This window comes from Ambystoma mexicanum, chromosome 11 (assembly GCF_040938575.1).
Source record: "Ambystoma mexicanum isolate Mex_15411 chromosome 11, UKY_AmexF1_1, whole genome shotgun sequence".
Classification (NCBI taxonomy): domain Eukaryota; kingdom Metazoa; phylum Chordata; class Amphibia; order Caudata; family Ambystomatidae; genus Ambystoma; species Ambystoma mexicanum.
In genome coordinates this window covers 815,768,905-815,784,742 of record NC_090934.1, presented here as the reverse complement: position 1 = coordinate 815,784,742, position 15,838 = coordinate 815,768,905, and the positions used below count along the sequence as shown (strand labels likewise).

General features: G+C 41.9%; 1 protein-coding gene across 8 annotated transcripts in view; it reads left to right on the top strand.

Moving 5' to 3' along the window:
• PLEKHA7 (pleckstrin homology domain containing A7) overlaps positions 1-15,838 on the top strand; it is a 1,516,580-nt gene that overhangs the window by 956,477 nt on the left and 544,265 nt on the right. For all 8 annotated transcript variants that reach the window (XM_069623767.1, XM_069623765.1, XM_069623764.1 and 5 more), the window contains 2 exons: positions 9,548-9,620; positions 14,308-14,408. In XM_069623767.1, coding sequence (XP_069479868.1) covers positions 9,548-9,620; positions 14,308-14,408 — 174 coding nt within the window. The remainder of the gene's footprint in view (positions 1-9,547; positions 9,621-14,307; positions 14,409-15,838) is intronic.

Here is a 15,838-nt window from a genome sequence, read left to right as displayed (position 1 = left end):
GGAAGCGGAGGCGGGTGATATTGTTTTTGTTTCAAACTTCCATATATACCTTTCAAAGGAGAGCATGGGTTTGGCTTGGAATGTTAGGAATGTTATTGCGTATTCTCTGCTGGAATAAACCAGCTTTTCCCTGTGGAAATGAACATTTTACATTCTTCTGAACCAGCCTGCACTGCAAGCTGCTACCAGGCTCTTGCAGGAACTCGAGTGCTGCAGTGAGGAGGCAGGGCCTGTGCTTGTCACGTGATTCATCACGTGACCATTTCCATCTTCAAAGCACCCTGCCATCCACACTTGCGGAGCTAAAGCCCGGAGGAGACAAGCCCGCTGGCTGTTGTGCGGCTGTTTGGCGCTGGTGGCGTGACTATCAGACAGGAGACTGCGGAGGTGTTCCCTCTTTGATCCCGGCCGTGCGGTTGTATTGTCTAGCCATCTAGCGTGCTAATCTACAGCCTAAGCAGCTTCTTTTTTTTTCCGAATTGTAAAGTTAACTAATTCATTGTACTCGTATCATTCTCTTTTCAACTTTTTAGGAGCATTAAGCTCTCTTGTAATTAGAAAATTACAATTATAATTTATTTAAATATTCTCTCTAATTCAACGTACGTAAAATCATGACCGCAAGGAAATTTACGTTGAAATCTGGTAAGCCTGCAATGGCGGGGTTGTCATCTATACCAACCAAAGTTCAATCGGATGCAGTGAAGCGCCCTCTAACCAAGCCAGCTTTAATGCGTCCTGGCATCGCATGTGCCAAATTACGCCGTGCCTTATCGTTGTCAGCTGACATTCGCTCCCACTATGATTCTGATACTCAAACAGGAGCATATGCTTTTATTGAAACAAATCCAGCACTAGGCGCTAAGTCAACCCGGCCGACACAGCAACAGGCCACTAGCTCTTCCAACCCTATCGTCCAAACTCTTGTCCACACAAACTCAGAATGGACACTTGAGAGAAATGAAAATCCAGATTCTGAGCAAGCGCATATTAAAATACAAATGTTACCAGTGAAGCCTTTGCTTGATCTCAACCTACAGTTAGCTAATGGTCGAGTAACCTTGCCTGAAACAACTTCCAGACCAGCTAGCCAGGAAGCTATCGAGCTGAGGATTTTGACAGAATTAACCGACACTACATTGGAATCAGCCGCTATTGCAACTGAATTTTCCTCAGTCGAACAGCAGCAGAGATCAATAACCATGCGTGACACAGAAAATACCTGCATGAACAAGAGAGAATCACCAGCAAATGAGCAAATCATTGGCCTAGGGTCATTAACTGAAGTCTCTGACACCACTCTAGTATCAGTGGCCATCTCAAGAGAACTACTTCCAATTGAAATGCAGCAAAGCTCAACAACTCTGAGCAAAGCAAACAAAGAATACACAAACGAGAGACAGAAGTCTGGTGAGGGTGATGTAGCTGAACCCGCAGAAATAACTTCTCAAATTATGGAGCCTATTATATGCTCAGTTGAAGCCCAAGTAAAACTGCGAAAAGCCTATGAATGTTTAACCTTAATAGGTGACATCGATCATGAGGGTCTTGATTTTTTGGATACATCATCCAGCTCTGAAATTCAAGAAGCTGATATATTGTACATTTGCTCGAATTCAGGAGATCTTATACAGTTACAGGAAGGGCACACGCGGAGTTTACTCGAACAATCTGAACAAACCATGGCGATTCCTCAGAACGCTGTGTCCTGTTGTAATCACGAAAATCATTCTCATCAATCTAATCTCTCAATGCAATCAGACACCCAAATGGTTGATTAATCACCTTCTTTCATAGCCCCCACTCCACGGCGGACGAGATTCAAAGAAGTAACCCGTGAGTCTGACTTCTTCATTCAAAAGGCTCAATCGAAGCGTTTCTTGTTTCCTGAGGCTCCAGCCCTGAACAATACACTGAGTGCCATGAACACAGCGTTATTGTCAATAGCGAAGTTATATGAAGTCTTAGACAACAAGGTGACCCAACAATCAAAACTCTTTGAAAAGCTTCTAGAGATGGGACTGACTTTGAACACACAACAAAAGAACAGATTAGAGCCGACCCTAATTGGAACATCAAAGAAACATCGAAATATATTACAGAAAAACTGCCCTATACCCCCGCGGAAAATGACAATGAGCTGGTAAAGGAACCCGAAATACACAGTGAAGAATCGGAAAAATCTTCTCCGCTGCAGATTTCTATGAACCTTTCGAGACTTACCAATCAACCACCTGAAAATCAACAAATGGCTGGGCCAGCACAGGCTATCCTGACATCAGGAGTTTCATCAGATACAATTGATCCACCTCAGGTGAAGAAAAATATATTTGATTTCTTTGGACCAAATAATATTTAAGAAACAGATGGTTCTAACAAACTCACACTTCCTAAAGGTAGTAGTATGAATCAAGTCAAATCAATTGGTCAAAGTGGCTCCAAAAAACAAAGATCTAAAAGACGTAAATAAGTAAGAATTCAGTCAAACTGTAAAGAAAGTAGATGCATCCAATACTACAGAGATGGCACCTCAATTAATGCCACCATATGGACCATTAGACGCGTTGGTGGCCTTATCTAAACAAACCAATGATCTAAGTGAAATATCGTCCTTTTGGGATGTGAATAAAATCATAGTACCAGCGTCAACGACGACCATGTTCAAGGACAACACGTCGACCGCTATTGACCTACTGGTCCCTCTAATCTTGGACCCCAATAACCCAAATATCCACTGAAAATCTAAGAGAAGAAATTCAAGAATCCATTAAGGCATATCAGACCCTACAAACTAGAAGTGTTCAAGCAAATGATCTTTTCATGAACCCCATTTCCAAAATTGATGACCTGACGGATATTGTAAAAAATGCTGACCTTGCAAGAATACTTAACTCAATTTCCAGTAGACCGAGCGACCAAAGGGAATGTAACTGGGCTGAAGCTCAGGTGTTACCGATGACATCTAATCTAACACAAACTTCACAGTTACAAACCCAGACCATATTTGATGAACCTAAAACTCAATCAACAAAAGCAGAACTATTTCCTCCAACAACTTCTTCACAGCAAGATCTACGAGAGTTGATTAAATCATTAATTGAATCTTATATAGCTGATACGCGTGCTCACACCTCTAATGTTCCGATGCACTCTAGTATCACCTTTCCTGAAGTTGGCCCTTTACTCCATGGACCAAGCGTCACAGCTAGACCAAAAGAGCAGCAACCGAGTAAGTTACCGAATATTCCTACTCAGATTCAGCAATCTTTACAGACCTTAGCAGCCACGAACCAGTTGGCTTCGACCAAACGACTAGGGTTCCTCTGTCTGAATATGAAATGCCGGACTCAACCCTTTCAAAGCTATGTACTCAATCGTACAAGTATATTGAACACATGCACAGAAATTCCAATTCTGAAAGAATTAACCTCGACTGACCTTGAGCTGATTGAATTTGCACGTCAGGAAAACACCTTCGAAGCCAACATCTATGTCAAGTCTGCCTTCATCTACAATCTAATATGGCAAGCTAGAATGGACCTGTTTGACATGGGATTTATATTGTCACAGACCAACCCTCTAGCCGGGGAGCAAAAAGATAAACCGCACCTAAACATCTATCAATCCAGCAATTTCAAATCAAGTCAGAAGTCTAATCCACAGAACTATGCAAGCAGATCATAACAGACTCTTTCCCAGGCCACAATCAAACTAGTCTCTTGGAATACGAGAGGTAACAGCCATTTTATAAACTCCAAGCAAAGTAAACTCGAGGAATATGACATCATAGCCCTCCAAGAGACGTGGCTAATTGAAACTCCTATATGGGACACTTGTATCATTTTCAACACCTTGGCAATAAAAAAATCAAAAGGCAGACCATCAGGTGGACTTCTATTAGCAGTCAAGAAAACCTGTGAGTTCACTGGAGAGCAGTATTTATCTCCCTTCCCGTATTTCCAGGTTGTCAGCCCAACAAGAGCCAAAGTTAACATTGCAATTTTAAATATATACTGGAGTAGGCTAAATCTTACATCAGGTCAATTTTTCACCATCTTATTATGACATCTTGATAAAATAGCCCAAATCATTGACCCTGTGACTATACTGATCGTAGGTGACTTAAATCTACAACTGCTTTCAGACCAAAACACTCTCCAGACAAGTGATGAAAACACATGGCATGAAATCATGAAAGATAGAGGTCTGGTTATGCTTAATAACATGTGTAACGGTGATGCTCTGATATGTAAAGCCTGGCAAAGGGGCACCTCCGGTGCAGTATTAGATTACATCTACGTGAGCCAAGAGTTTCTTCCGCAGATTGAAACAATGAATGTCATGCCAGTTTATGAAAGCGATCATAATAAATTGTTTTTGTGTTTTAAATTTCCAACTGCATGGTTATCCGAGGAGAGAAATCCAAATATTGCACACATTGGTATTAACAATCGTGGCAGTCGCCTAAATTGGAATTCCCAAAATCTTCTTCAAATGAAGAACATACTCCATGAAATGTATAGTGATAACTCTCCCAGTACCTCACACTGCTACGTGGAGAAAATGCAAATATTTAAGCACACCATCTCTCGAGATCTATCAATAAAAATTGATCGACATCCATTTGACATTAAAATTCAGCAAGCCAAAATTAATTTGAGGCAGGCCACACGTAATCTAATACATTATCCCATTAATCTACGAAATAATATGCAAAAACAATTAAAAAAGGACTATGCTCATTGGCTGAGAGGGCCGAAAATACAATCGCATCAAGAAAACAGTGAACAAATGTTAATGTATCTGGTAAAGAAGTCAAGCAGTGGCATTTGGGCATGTATGAATGGAACATCCACGAGATCTCAGGTGGCAGTACTGACTAATCCAGTCCAGAATAAAACCTGGGAAACATATTTTGAAACTCTCTACCAATCTATTTTTCAGAATACAGATAGGTGGTTTCAACTTAATTTAATGCCATGCTCCTTCGCGATACATCTTGATGACATTTTGATTTGCATCAAAGCCCTGAGCCAATCCAGAGCTAGTGGTCCAGATGGATTGCACAATGGCATGCTTAAAAACCATCAAGTGAATGGGCCGCCATTCTAATGCAAATCTTCCAGAACGCCTTTGACTCTAAGCGAATTCCGCGAACATGGAAACAATCCATCATAGTGCCCATATTTAAAAAGGGCAATAGAGCGGACCCTAAGGCTTATCGACCTATAGCTCTTTTGGATTGTCCAGGTAAGATTTTTGGACGTCTGGTTCTAAATAAATTTAATGAATGGCTAGACATTTGTTGCTTACGTGACACTTTCCAAACCGGCTTCATCCCTGAGGTGGGCACTTGTATAAATATTATCACCTTAAATAGTATCATTCTTCAAGCTCATGAAAGGAAGGAAGCATTATGCATCGCCTTCATCGACTTCCGTATGGCCTTCGATGCAGTACCACGGGAGTTGCTGTACATGAAGCTGATGAATAATGGTTGCCCATGGTCAATTCTAAAATGGGTGATTGAATTTCACACGTGCACTACTGTTTGGATCAGATTGGATACCACCGGTCTCCTCTCTGATCCGATTAGTACTGCTCGCGAGCTGAAGCAAGGATGCCTTTTAGCGTCCGCTTTGTTCAACTTTTTTATAGCAGACATTAAATCCCGTTTTGCATCGACAGTGACGGACTCACCAAAAATAGATGCCATCCCGATTCAACACCTGTTATATGCAGATGACATGGTTTTACTCTCCAAAACCCCCAATGGTCTTCGTGCCCTATTGAAATCCTTGGAAACCTATTGCTTAGAAAACTATATTTCAATAAATGTTGCGAAAACCAAAGTGATTCTATTTGGCACACACAGCCAGAGATCTAAAACCCATCAATGGCCATTGCAATTAACAAACTTGGATTCAGTTCCCTCATATGTCTACTTGGGAACCTTAATAACACATCAAGCGAGTTCGGTGGGATATGAGAATTATATAAAGCAAAAAGCGATTATGACACTGTCCCAGGCGCGATTGATCAAGGCCAGGTACTGCAAATTTTCATTAAAGCCAATTATAATTTATTATAAACAAAAATACGTACCTGTGGTTACATATGGTAGTGAAGCCTTTAAAATAAAAACCTATGAATATTGGTCTGCTTTAGAAGGTCATTTTTGGAAACGTGTGTTAAACTTACCTATGTCAATACCCATAGCCATTTTGAGGCATGAGTTAGGTTTGCTGTCGCTATATGCAATCTACAAATGGAAACTTTGTTCCTTATATAGGAAATGCTTAATGGCAATTGACAGAAACTCTGAGGGGTTAATGTACATTGCGGCAAATTACTTGTTAAAATCAAAAGATAATTTCCCTACAATGTGGCGAACAAAGGCGCAGGAAATCCTCATACAATTGAATTTTTCTGACCTCTCTTTGATCAAAAATCCTAATGCGGCCAAAAAGCTATTATGGAAGCTTTGTCTGGATTAAGACTAGGAATACCGGTACCTCGTATCAGACATTCACGGACAACCCATTCAATTTGAAACGTTATGATATGGTGGAGCCTTATTTAATGCTGTTTCCAAATTCTCGTCAACGAGACGATTTCCTGCACTTTCGTTTAAATATATGGCCTACCCATGAAGTATTATGCAGAAGAAAACTCTTACCACCAAAAGCATTGCCTTGCCGATATTGTCAATCCGCTCCTGAAACGTTAAGACACTTATGTGCAGAATGTGTAATATTACTTACACCGAGGAGTTTGTCTTTTAAGCATTTGTTTGAGGGATCACACATTGAGTCTACTACAGAATTATGGGACTTGCTATTTCACACTGTAAGGAAAACTGTTAGATATGCTATTTTGAGCTTTTTATACGGTTTAAGAATGAAAAAGCTAGAGAAAAAACTGAGCTAATCATTTTAACTTTCATGTTTTTACACATATCTGTTAAACATATCAATTTGTAACAAACAACTATGTATGTATAAATGCTGTATTTTACCAAACATGTTTTGATAATATTGTAATGTTGAAAAAATCAAGATTTTCTTTTATCTTTATTAAAACAACAATAAATAAATATTGGGCTTTGAGAATGTTAACTAATTGTGTGAATTCATTTTGTGGGAGATATGTAATGGTGGAGGGAAGCTATCATGTTCTCTGTGTGTAAATGTCAACTAATGTGAGTGGGAGGAAGGAAAATTGTTCCAAGTAGTATTGGGGTTTGATAGTGAAATTGTTGAAAAGGTTGTAAGTCCACTGTGTCTCCTCATATTAATGAAATGAGGATGCATGTTTGGATTTCTGTACTGAGTGTAGGATGGCAAGATGTTGGGGTAGTTGGTGCAGTGTTTTTCAGTCTTTGAAGGGTGTGTGGCTACCTTTCTTTTCTTGATTGTGCTGAGGTAGAGGTCAGTTTTTGCAGTGGAAATAGTCTGTCTTTGTGATTTGCCTGCGCTTAATATGTTTGTCTCCAGCTCCTGTGTGGCCCCTGGTGCTGAGTTTGGCTGTATCCTTTTGGTAGTGGGGATGTAAGGATGCTTCCTGACTAATGAAGGCACTCTGTGTGAGTCAGTGCTTATAAGGCGTTGCTGAGAGTTCCGAGCAACAACTTTCAGTGGAGAACAACATATGCATACAACATATACTGGTGTCGATATGAACACATTTGTTTAGACACCAATACAGAAAGTCATTTATAGAGCCCACCCTCTCACCTCCGTCATACTCCAACAACAGCAAGAAAGCACTGTGTTTGACACCTGGTATCATCCCAATAACACATTGAAGGTATGAGAGATGTTATGTGCTCAGACATCCGTATCGAATGTACCCTTGAACTGATGTGGTAGAGGTGAGTCTGCAGACACCACTGGACATAGAAGAGCTCTAAAGTCTGACAGATGTAAAGTGACACCACCAAAGGGAGAAGATATGTGGACGTACTGAACTCGATGTATGGATATCTAAAGAATGAAGATGTGATTGAAGTAACGAAGTAAATATATACATATATATATATATATATATATATATATATATATATATGCAAATATGAAGAAAACCATTTACACCAAGAATATGAGTGACAAGATGTATATGTATATACACTGAAATGCAAGGTAGATGAGACTATATAGAAGCTTACTATTGTAGGAGATAGAAGGTGAGTAAAGCATCCATGTTGAGAAAACGGATGTCAGCATCGTACGATGGTAAACAAAAAGCCGTGAGAAGGGAAAACAAGGCTGCATGCTGACAGGCACTGGAATACAAATTTGTGCAAGACCAAGGGGTATTTGTTTGGCTCCGAATCAAGGATGCCACAGAAAGAGCAACTACATTGCTTGAAAGGAGTCGAAGAGGATAAGCTATGTACGCAGGACATATTTCTCTTAGATTAAGTAAAGGAGTGAACAATTGCGAGTGCCAAGTATGGGTCAATTAAAGATTAGGCAAGCACATGCAGAATGGAGCAACCAAGTCTTCAGAGGCTGACGACAGTAATAACATCCAATATAATTGAATCAAAAAGCTTAAATAAAAGGGCAAAACTGACAGAATCGTGGTCTCCTCACACGTGATTCAGGACCAAAAAAAAGGCCTATTCAGAAAGCTCCAGACAAAGATGGCAATGTACCTTCACTCCCTTTAAAGTTCTGAGGAAGAAAACAGTCAGCAAGGTAAACTACAAAGAAGAAGCCTTGGTTTAGGGACTAACTGATGAGAGATGGTAGGCTAATTAGCTAAGAAAGGCAATTGTCTGATGATGTTCGCTTTCAACTGGGGTTCGCTGCTTACGTGCGGATAACAAGCCCAATTAATGTCCAAGGTTGGTAAGAGTGCCAACCAATCAAGATGTTCTATGTAATGGTGGAACATACATTTTTGTACAGGCCTATCTGCTGCAGGTATTACGTTATCAGTATTTTACGTAATTAGAGGTAATTCAAGGCATGCCTACTAGATAAGAGGCATCCAGTGATGGTACTAACATTCATACAAACTATATGTATATGTACGCCTTAACCAATCCTTCCATCCAGTAGGTTTTTAATGTTAGCCATGTAGGATGACGTCATAGCTGACGTATGTCAAGCTAGGAAACCTTTTGTGTAACTGAAATGCATTGAGAGTGTGTGAGCTGTGATCTGTTTGTTCATCAGTTTTCCCTACTTCATACAACTGCTAATAAAGTAGTATTTTGCCATCTTCCTTGAGTCTGTCCGGTTATTTGGGCCTGAGATCATTTATTGTGGTAATCCCATTCAGCACTTGGAACGCTCCAGCTGCTATTGCACACTCAAATAATAGGCGTTTTTATTATCACTAAACCTTGTTCTTCATTAGTTGATTCATGTCTAGTATGTGCGTTGAACTGTTTTGGAAACCCAAGATTCTGTACAATATGTTAACCTTTTTACATTCCTGCCACCATTTTCTCAAACATAGAAATGTCTTTGAGTTTACATTATCTCAGGAATGGGTCTCTATTTAAATAGAAGTGTTTGTTTCCTTCCACTTCTAGGATAGTTCGGGAATGCGGTTATGGAAAAGACGGTGGTTCGTGCTGGCTGATTACTGTTTGTTTTACTATAAAGGTGAGTAAATATTGGAGAGTTCAAAATGGTCTTTGAAATAAAATTAAAAAAAGAAACCAAAGCTATTTGCTTCCTATTGCCGTCCTTAATGTACCTCTCGAGGTTTTGGACTCTGTTCCCATTTCCATTTAGCATTAAAAAAGGAATGCATATTTGACAAATGTGTTGTTTTTGTTTTTGAAAAAAATGCAAAATCGCAAAGAAGAATATATTTATTTATTTATTTATTTTTTTGGTCGAGGACCAGAAAATAAAACGCCAGAACATCACTAAGGAGGAGTAGAAAAAAATCACACCGAGGGACTAATTGTGCACAGAAGAATAAATAAAAATCCGAGAAATGTGGAGTATAATTACATTGGGAGCAGCGCCCTAGATCTGGTTGCTGGGAAAAACAAAGTGAACCCCACTTTACTTGTTATTGCAGGAGATTACGAAATGAGAGACATGCCTGATGTATTTTTTTCCTGCACGAAAACACAAAATGTGTGTGATTTCTTTGGCACAGGAGAGCAAAATCATATTGATATGTGGGTGGATGAGAAAAAAAACGGAAAGAGGAATGTGTGCTTTTTGGGGGGTGGGAGTGGAGGTGGGCACAAAACTTCTGAAGCATCTGTAATTAGTTTAATAGAAGAAAACACAACGTCACATAGAGGAACACATGATTTGTAGGTGCAGAGGAACACAAAATCAGACTGGCACACGTTATTTTGTTTTGGGTTGAGGAGAAGAATTCATGACCGACGTTTTTTTTTGTACTCGAGAATGCAAATTCAGACTGTTTTTGGGTGCAGAGGAGAATCTGTGATGTTATTTTGATGCAGGATAGAACATCGGAGGCACACGTGATTTCTTGAGGACTGGAGATACAAGTCGCAGGCACATGGGACTTGTTTGGGTGCAAGATTTATTGTTGCACTAGAACGAAAAATAAACATGTCCAACTTCACAGCGCGCACACATGTTCCAGGTTAGGTGCAGGGGGAGGAGTGTATTTATAGAGTATTTATATCTGCGACTGCAGAATGTACTGGAAGCTCACATTAAACCCGGCTCCGTGTAACAATGCCAACCTTTCAGTATCTGCACATCTCTTCCTTTGCAAAGAACAGTGCAGTATGCTGAAGATTACCCTGTTGCCTTGGAACTAAATCTAATAGATTTTGAAGCCAGACCTCTGACCCCATGCAAAGGTCCAGAGGGGTGTCCATCACCTAAGAAATCTGGCCTTAAACGGCAATTCAAGCAGAGCCGTGAGCTACATGGAGGCAGTATAGAGTGGGTGCAAAAGGGACCCTACTCTACCTTTAGCGCTGTGCCCTGTTATAAGTAAGTTGCCAAGGGATGTGCAACCTGTGTTGTGGGTCTGACAACCGCTTTATAGTGACTATATGCAGTTACATAGATCTGTAGAACTGGGTCACAACGGTATGCGCTTTGCAGTGGTAGTTTTCATGGACACATTAGAGTAGCCCTACCACAAGGGTCTATCTTCCTGGGTTCCAGTGCTATCCGCCCCACAAAGACACCACCCAGGCCAGAAACATATAAACCAGTAACTAAGAACCCATGGTACCGCAAATGTCCGAACAGTCCCCCACAGGATAAAGGAGCGAGCGTTCACAGCTCAGGATATCCACAAGCCGAGAACAAGGAGGCATTGTCCATGAAAGCAGGCACACATTGGGGAGTGCCAACTCTCACATGAGCCCAAACAAGGGGGAAGTGATGCGGGCCAATCAGTAACTGTAACACAACCACATACCTTAGAGGATGCCCATATAAAACCTCTATTCAAGAGAGAGAGACTAGATGTAGCAGGATAATGGGGATCACTGGAAAGGTGAGTGGAGAAGGGGACAGTGTGAAGGTTTCTTCCCTCCTTACGTCATAAAGTGCCCTGTTGCTTTCCGCTAGGCTTGCACTATATAAAGCCGCAAATACAAATGTAAGCCACACTTGTCAAAACTGACTGGCGCATAGAAGGAGCAGTTAGGAAGTTCTTGTATAATGAGGCTGCCAGTAAGCCAGAGACCAAGTTTAAAGACCTGTGAGAGATTTGGAGGCAGCTCGAGGCATGGGGCAAGGCAGTACAGAGACACATAAAGACACTTCCTGGAATGGGAGTCCATAGAGGTTATTGACCAAGGCTGTCAGGCTTGCAAGAATAATTATGCTGGCCCCCTGGCTTCAACTGGGAAAGATTCCATATCTTTTGTGGCCAAAAGGGCACCATATGCTTGTAGTATATTTAGGGTAAAAAGGGCACCATATTTGCTACAGCATGGGTAGGGCGATTAGGATACCATATCCTTTATTGTGACCAGGGTGCGATAACCCCAGACCAGCAAGATGTGGACCAGGTACTTTGATTACAAATAGTGAGCAGGGTGTTCTACCCCTGTGTAGAAGACGTGTAGCAAAGAAGCGGCTAGGCACCCTATCCCTTCGGCTTACAGTCAAGAAGCAGCTGGACAATATATTCATGAGACTCTGAGCCAGAACGCACTTGCTGCTTATGACCATGTGACTGTTGCATGTTGGAGATACTGGTGGTTGCCAGCTTTCCTGTTATTGTCTAGCCACAAGAATGTGAGTGCCTGTCTACTGAGAACAAACATGGTCATATAACTTGTTCTATGGAATTACTTGCACTCAGGGGTGTCTACATTCACATTTTAGCTCACTGCACCCTTCACAAAGGAGCCCCTCTTTTAAGAACGAATATGGTTCAAATAACCTGTTGTATGGGATTTCTCTCTGAAGGGTCTGTAACCCCGCTTTAGCTCTCTGACCCTTCAAAAAAGAGAAATATCCATTTGTTATATCACTCTGATCCCAACCGCAAGGGCAGACCAGAACCGAAATGTTAATTCTCCTCTAAACAAGAATACCACCAACAACTGCAGACACGGGTTTTAGCCTTGTTTGGCAACCTCAGTAAAGCTGAGCCTCTCCAAGGCGCAGTGAGCAAGGTCAAGCACATCATGATTGCTTTAGCCTTGATGCCCAGTAAAAGAAAATGCCTTGGCGAAACCAGTCCTGGTTTTGTCCTGGCATTATCAATAATACTGAAATAATGAGCAAAGACACTGTCACATTGTCTTCCCCATCATTCCAGTAATATTAATAGTACTACTGGAATAATGGGCAAAGACAACCAAAGTGTTCTATAATGCCCTCTCATAGCCCCTCACTCTGTGTTGACTGACAAGTGAAGATAATCTGTTCATTCGTCAGTCATCATTGCACACAGTCCCTCCACCCACCTGTCTCACCCCGTCTCCCTCTCCCCTTCCCTCTCCCTTACGCACAAACGGGCAGGGGTGCTTAAACGTCCTCCTCCGGTACTGCTCAGCAACAGGTTAGGGGTCAGCAGCATTCACCCCTTCGTCCTCCTCTTTCTCAGGCCCGGGCCAGGTTCAGCATGTTGACCCTCAACGCCCGGCTGGAGATGGCTATAGAGAGGGCGGGGTGAATAGGCATGTGCTTCCCTGCGCCCATGCAGGGAACAAAGTCCTCTGACATCAGTTGACGCCACCCTCATGTCTTTCCTAGGGTTGCACATTGGACTGTGCAGGGCACTCCTGCCCTGGCCCTGTGCAAACCTGTCTAAGACAGTAGGATGTGGGCAAACATTTGCAAATAATCCAAACATTTTTAGATTGTTTGCAATTGTGAAGGCTTCATTTTCATTACGAAAAGCAGACTATACATATATCTTTTAGGTTACATTATTTGAATGCGACCCAGAGGTATCCATTAAAGGGTTGGTATGGCACCTTATGGGTGGGTCGCCCCTGATACCTTAGTTTGCGGTCCCCGTTTAAACATTTTGCAGTAGCCCAAATGAAAAAATGCTAGGACCCTGGCAAAGTGGTATAATGCAAAATGTAGGGACTTTCCTGGTAGAAAAAGCAGTGAAGGGCAAGTGATATCCCCAATCCAGGCCACATAGATGATCTTGGGGCTAACGTAGAGGGGGCTTCATACATCACACAGCTTATGCCCCCACCCTGCTGAATTCAATGCAGCAGTTCATCTCTAATAGCAGGAGGACCATTTTTAATACCATAAATTGATGCGTGATTTCTATAACTTCTGTTCTCTTTGGGCTATACCCCAGGGTTCTTAACTTTCTGTGCAGGGGGTGGGAGGAGGGTTGGTCTCGGTACCCACAGCCGTGGGATTGGGGTGTGCTCTTGATTGGGGCCTCATTTATCAGGGGCTCTGTGTAGTTCCTATACTGTGTGATATCTAATGACTTGAGGTGGGAAGCTATGGAGCTGGAATGCTTTAAACCATCATCCATCATTGATGCAAACATTCCCCGAGATATCCGATGGATGAATTGCGTACCATGGAGCACAAGAGCCAGATGGCACATGCATGCACACACCATGCCCTCTGGGGCATGCATTATGTTGGAGTAATCCAAGGCTCTTTAACATTCCCATTCTGTTTGTCTCAGATTTTGATTTTCCTCTTGGAAAATGTACGTTTCTACTTCTATTAAAATTAATTATGCTGCTGTTCTCATTGTTCTAAATGTCACTTATTGTCTGCAAATGATACCCAATATTCTACATTTGTTTTACTGTTTCATTAAAAATTGTACTCCCCATCTCCTCATTTTGTTCACTACCACCTGGCATTTTAATGGTGCTGTTCTATAATCCAACAGACAGTCGTGAAGAGGCAGTTTTGGGCAGCATACCATTGCCCGGCTACGTCGTCTCTCCGGTTGGACCTGAAGATCGCATAAACCGGAAGTATTCCTTCAAGGTACATTTTCTAAGCTACCTTCATCTGGTTTTGTTGACTGTGGAGAAATGTCCCCAGAGGGTTTTCACGCATCTGAAGGATGGCAAAGGGCCTCCATCCTGAACTGCATTGGAATCGGCATGTCTAATGTCTAAACCATTTTCAGTAAAAAAAAAGTATTAATGTCTCAAGAAAAAGATAATGTATCATTCATTTGTAGTTCTTGAGCGGACAATTTTTTACCGAGGAAGTGGGGGGCGATTTTCCAGGTCTGTATTTTTGCAGCTTGAGCAATTGAAGTTTCTCATGTGACCTTCCCAGTTGTGCCCGCTGGCACGGTGGTGCTAATATTTTTGGCACCCGAGGTGTAGTGACATTGTTCCACCCCACCCTCTGATTATGTGTGCAAGTTGACCTAATTTATTGCGCATAGGGCTATTCTTTGAAACCCTTTGCAACCCATTTTATGTGGCCTTCAAGCTGCCAGCTTGGTCTTGGATCCCTGGACATGTTGATGCTCCTAAGCTTGCAAACAAAGTGAACATATGCAACCATGCAATGCTTGCGTGTCCTGCCCACCCCCCCTAGCCCCACCGCAGTCCATTTCCAGAACAAAGGCATGTGGAGGCTCACAGGTCAGCTGGTATCCACTCTCCATAGCCCCATCTCCAACTATGAGCACATATGTTCTGCAAACCTATCAAAAGTTATTGTAAGTATTGGAGCAAGTACTAATGCATGATTGACCCTTCCTCTACTTCAGGACCTATTTGTGAATAAAGGGAATCCTTGTGATGCACGTTGCATTGTGCAATCAGTTTAGTCTGTGTAGCTGACCTTATGCATTGTTCTTTTTTTTTTTTTTTTACTTGGTAATCTTTATAGTCAAAATAAAATGATTTTTTTCTCCATATTGTGATTAATCCCTAGGTATTGTCCCCATTTCCATGGGGGAGGCCCCTTTCCTTGAGGTCAGGGCGGTGAGGCCTCTACCCGATATTCCTCCCTGGGGAGGAACTCAGTGGGTGGATCTTATGTGGAGGGAAATCCTTCACGGGACCGTTGACGATGGCCTTGGGAGAACACAGTATCCATTTACTCCTTTACTGTCCCCACTCAACTCATCCATGTCCCTCAAGTTCCCCATGCAACTATGTTATAGTGAAGCAGTAAAGACTGGGATGAGGAAGAGGGACACTTACCCAAGCTGGATGCAAAAGAATACTGAGACGTAGAAGATTGAACAAGGAGACGCAGGCCCAACACAGAACCAACACATGCGGTACATCTGTCAAGAGGTAGTCCTGATGGAAAAATGGGAAGATGGACTCAATTGTCCATCGAACCTGCACTAGATGAACACGAAACAAGACTCTCATCCCTTGGTAGGGGATCTGAAGGCTGAGACCCGGGATTCAGAGATTTGTGGTCGCCAGAGAGGTCCAGGCGAG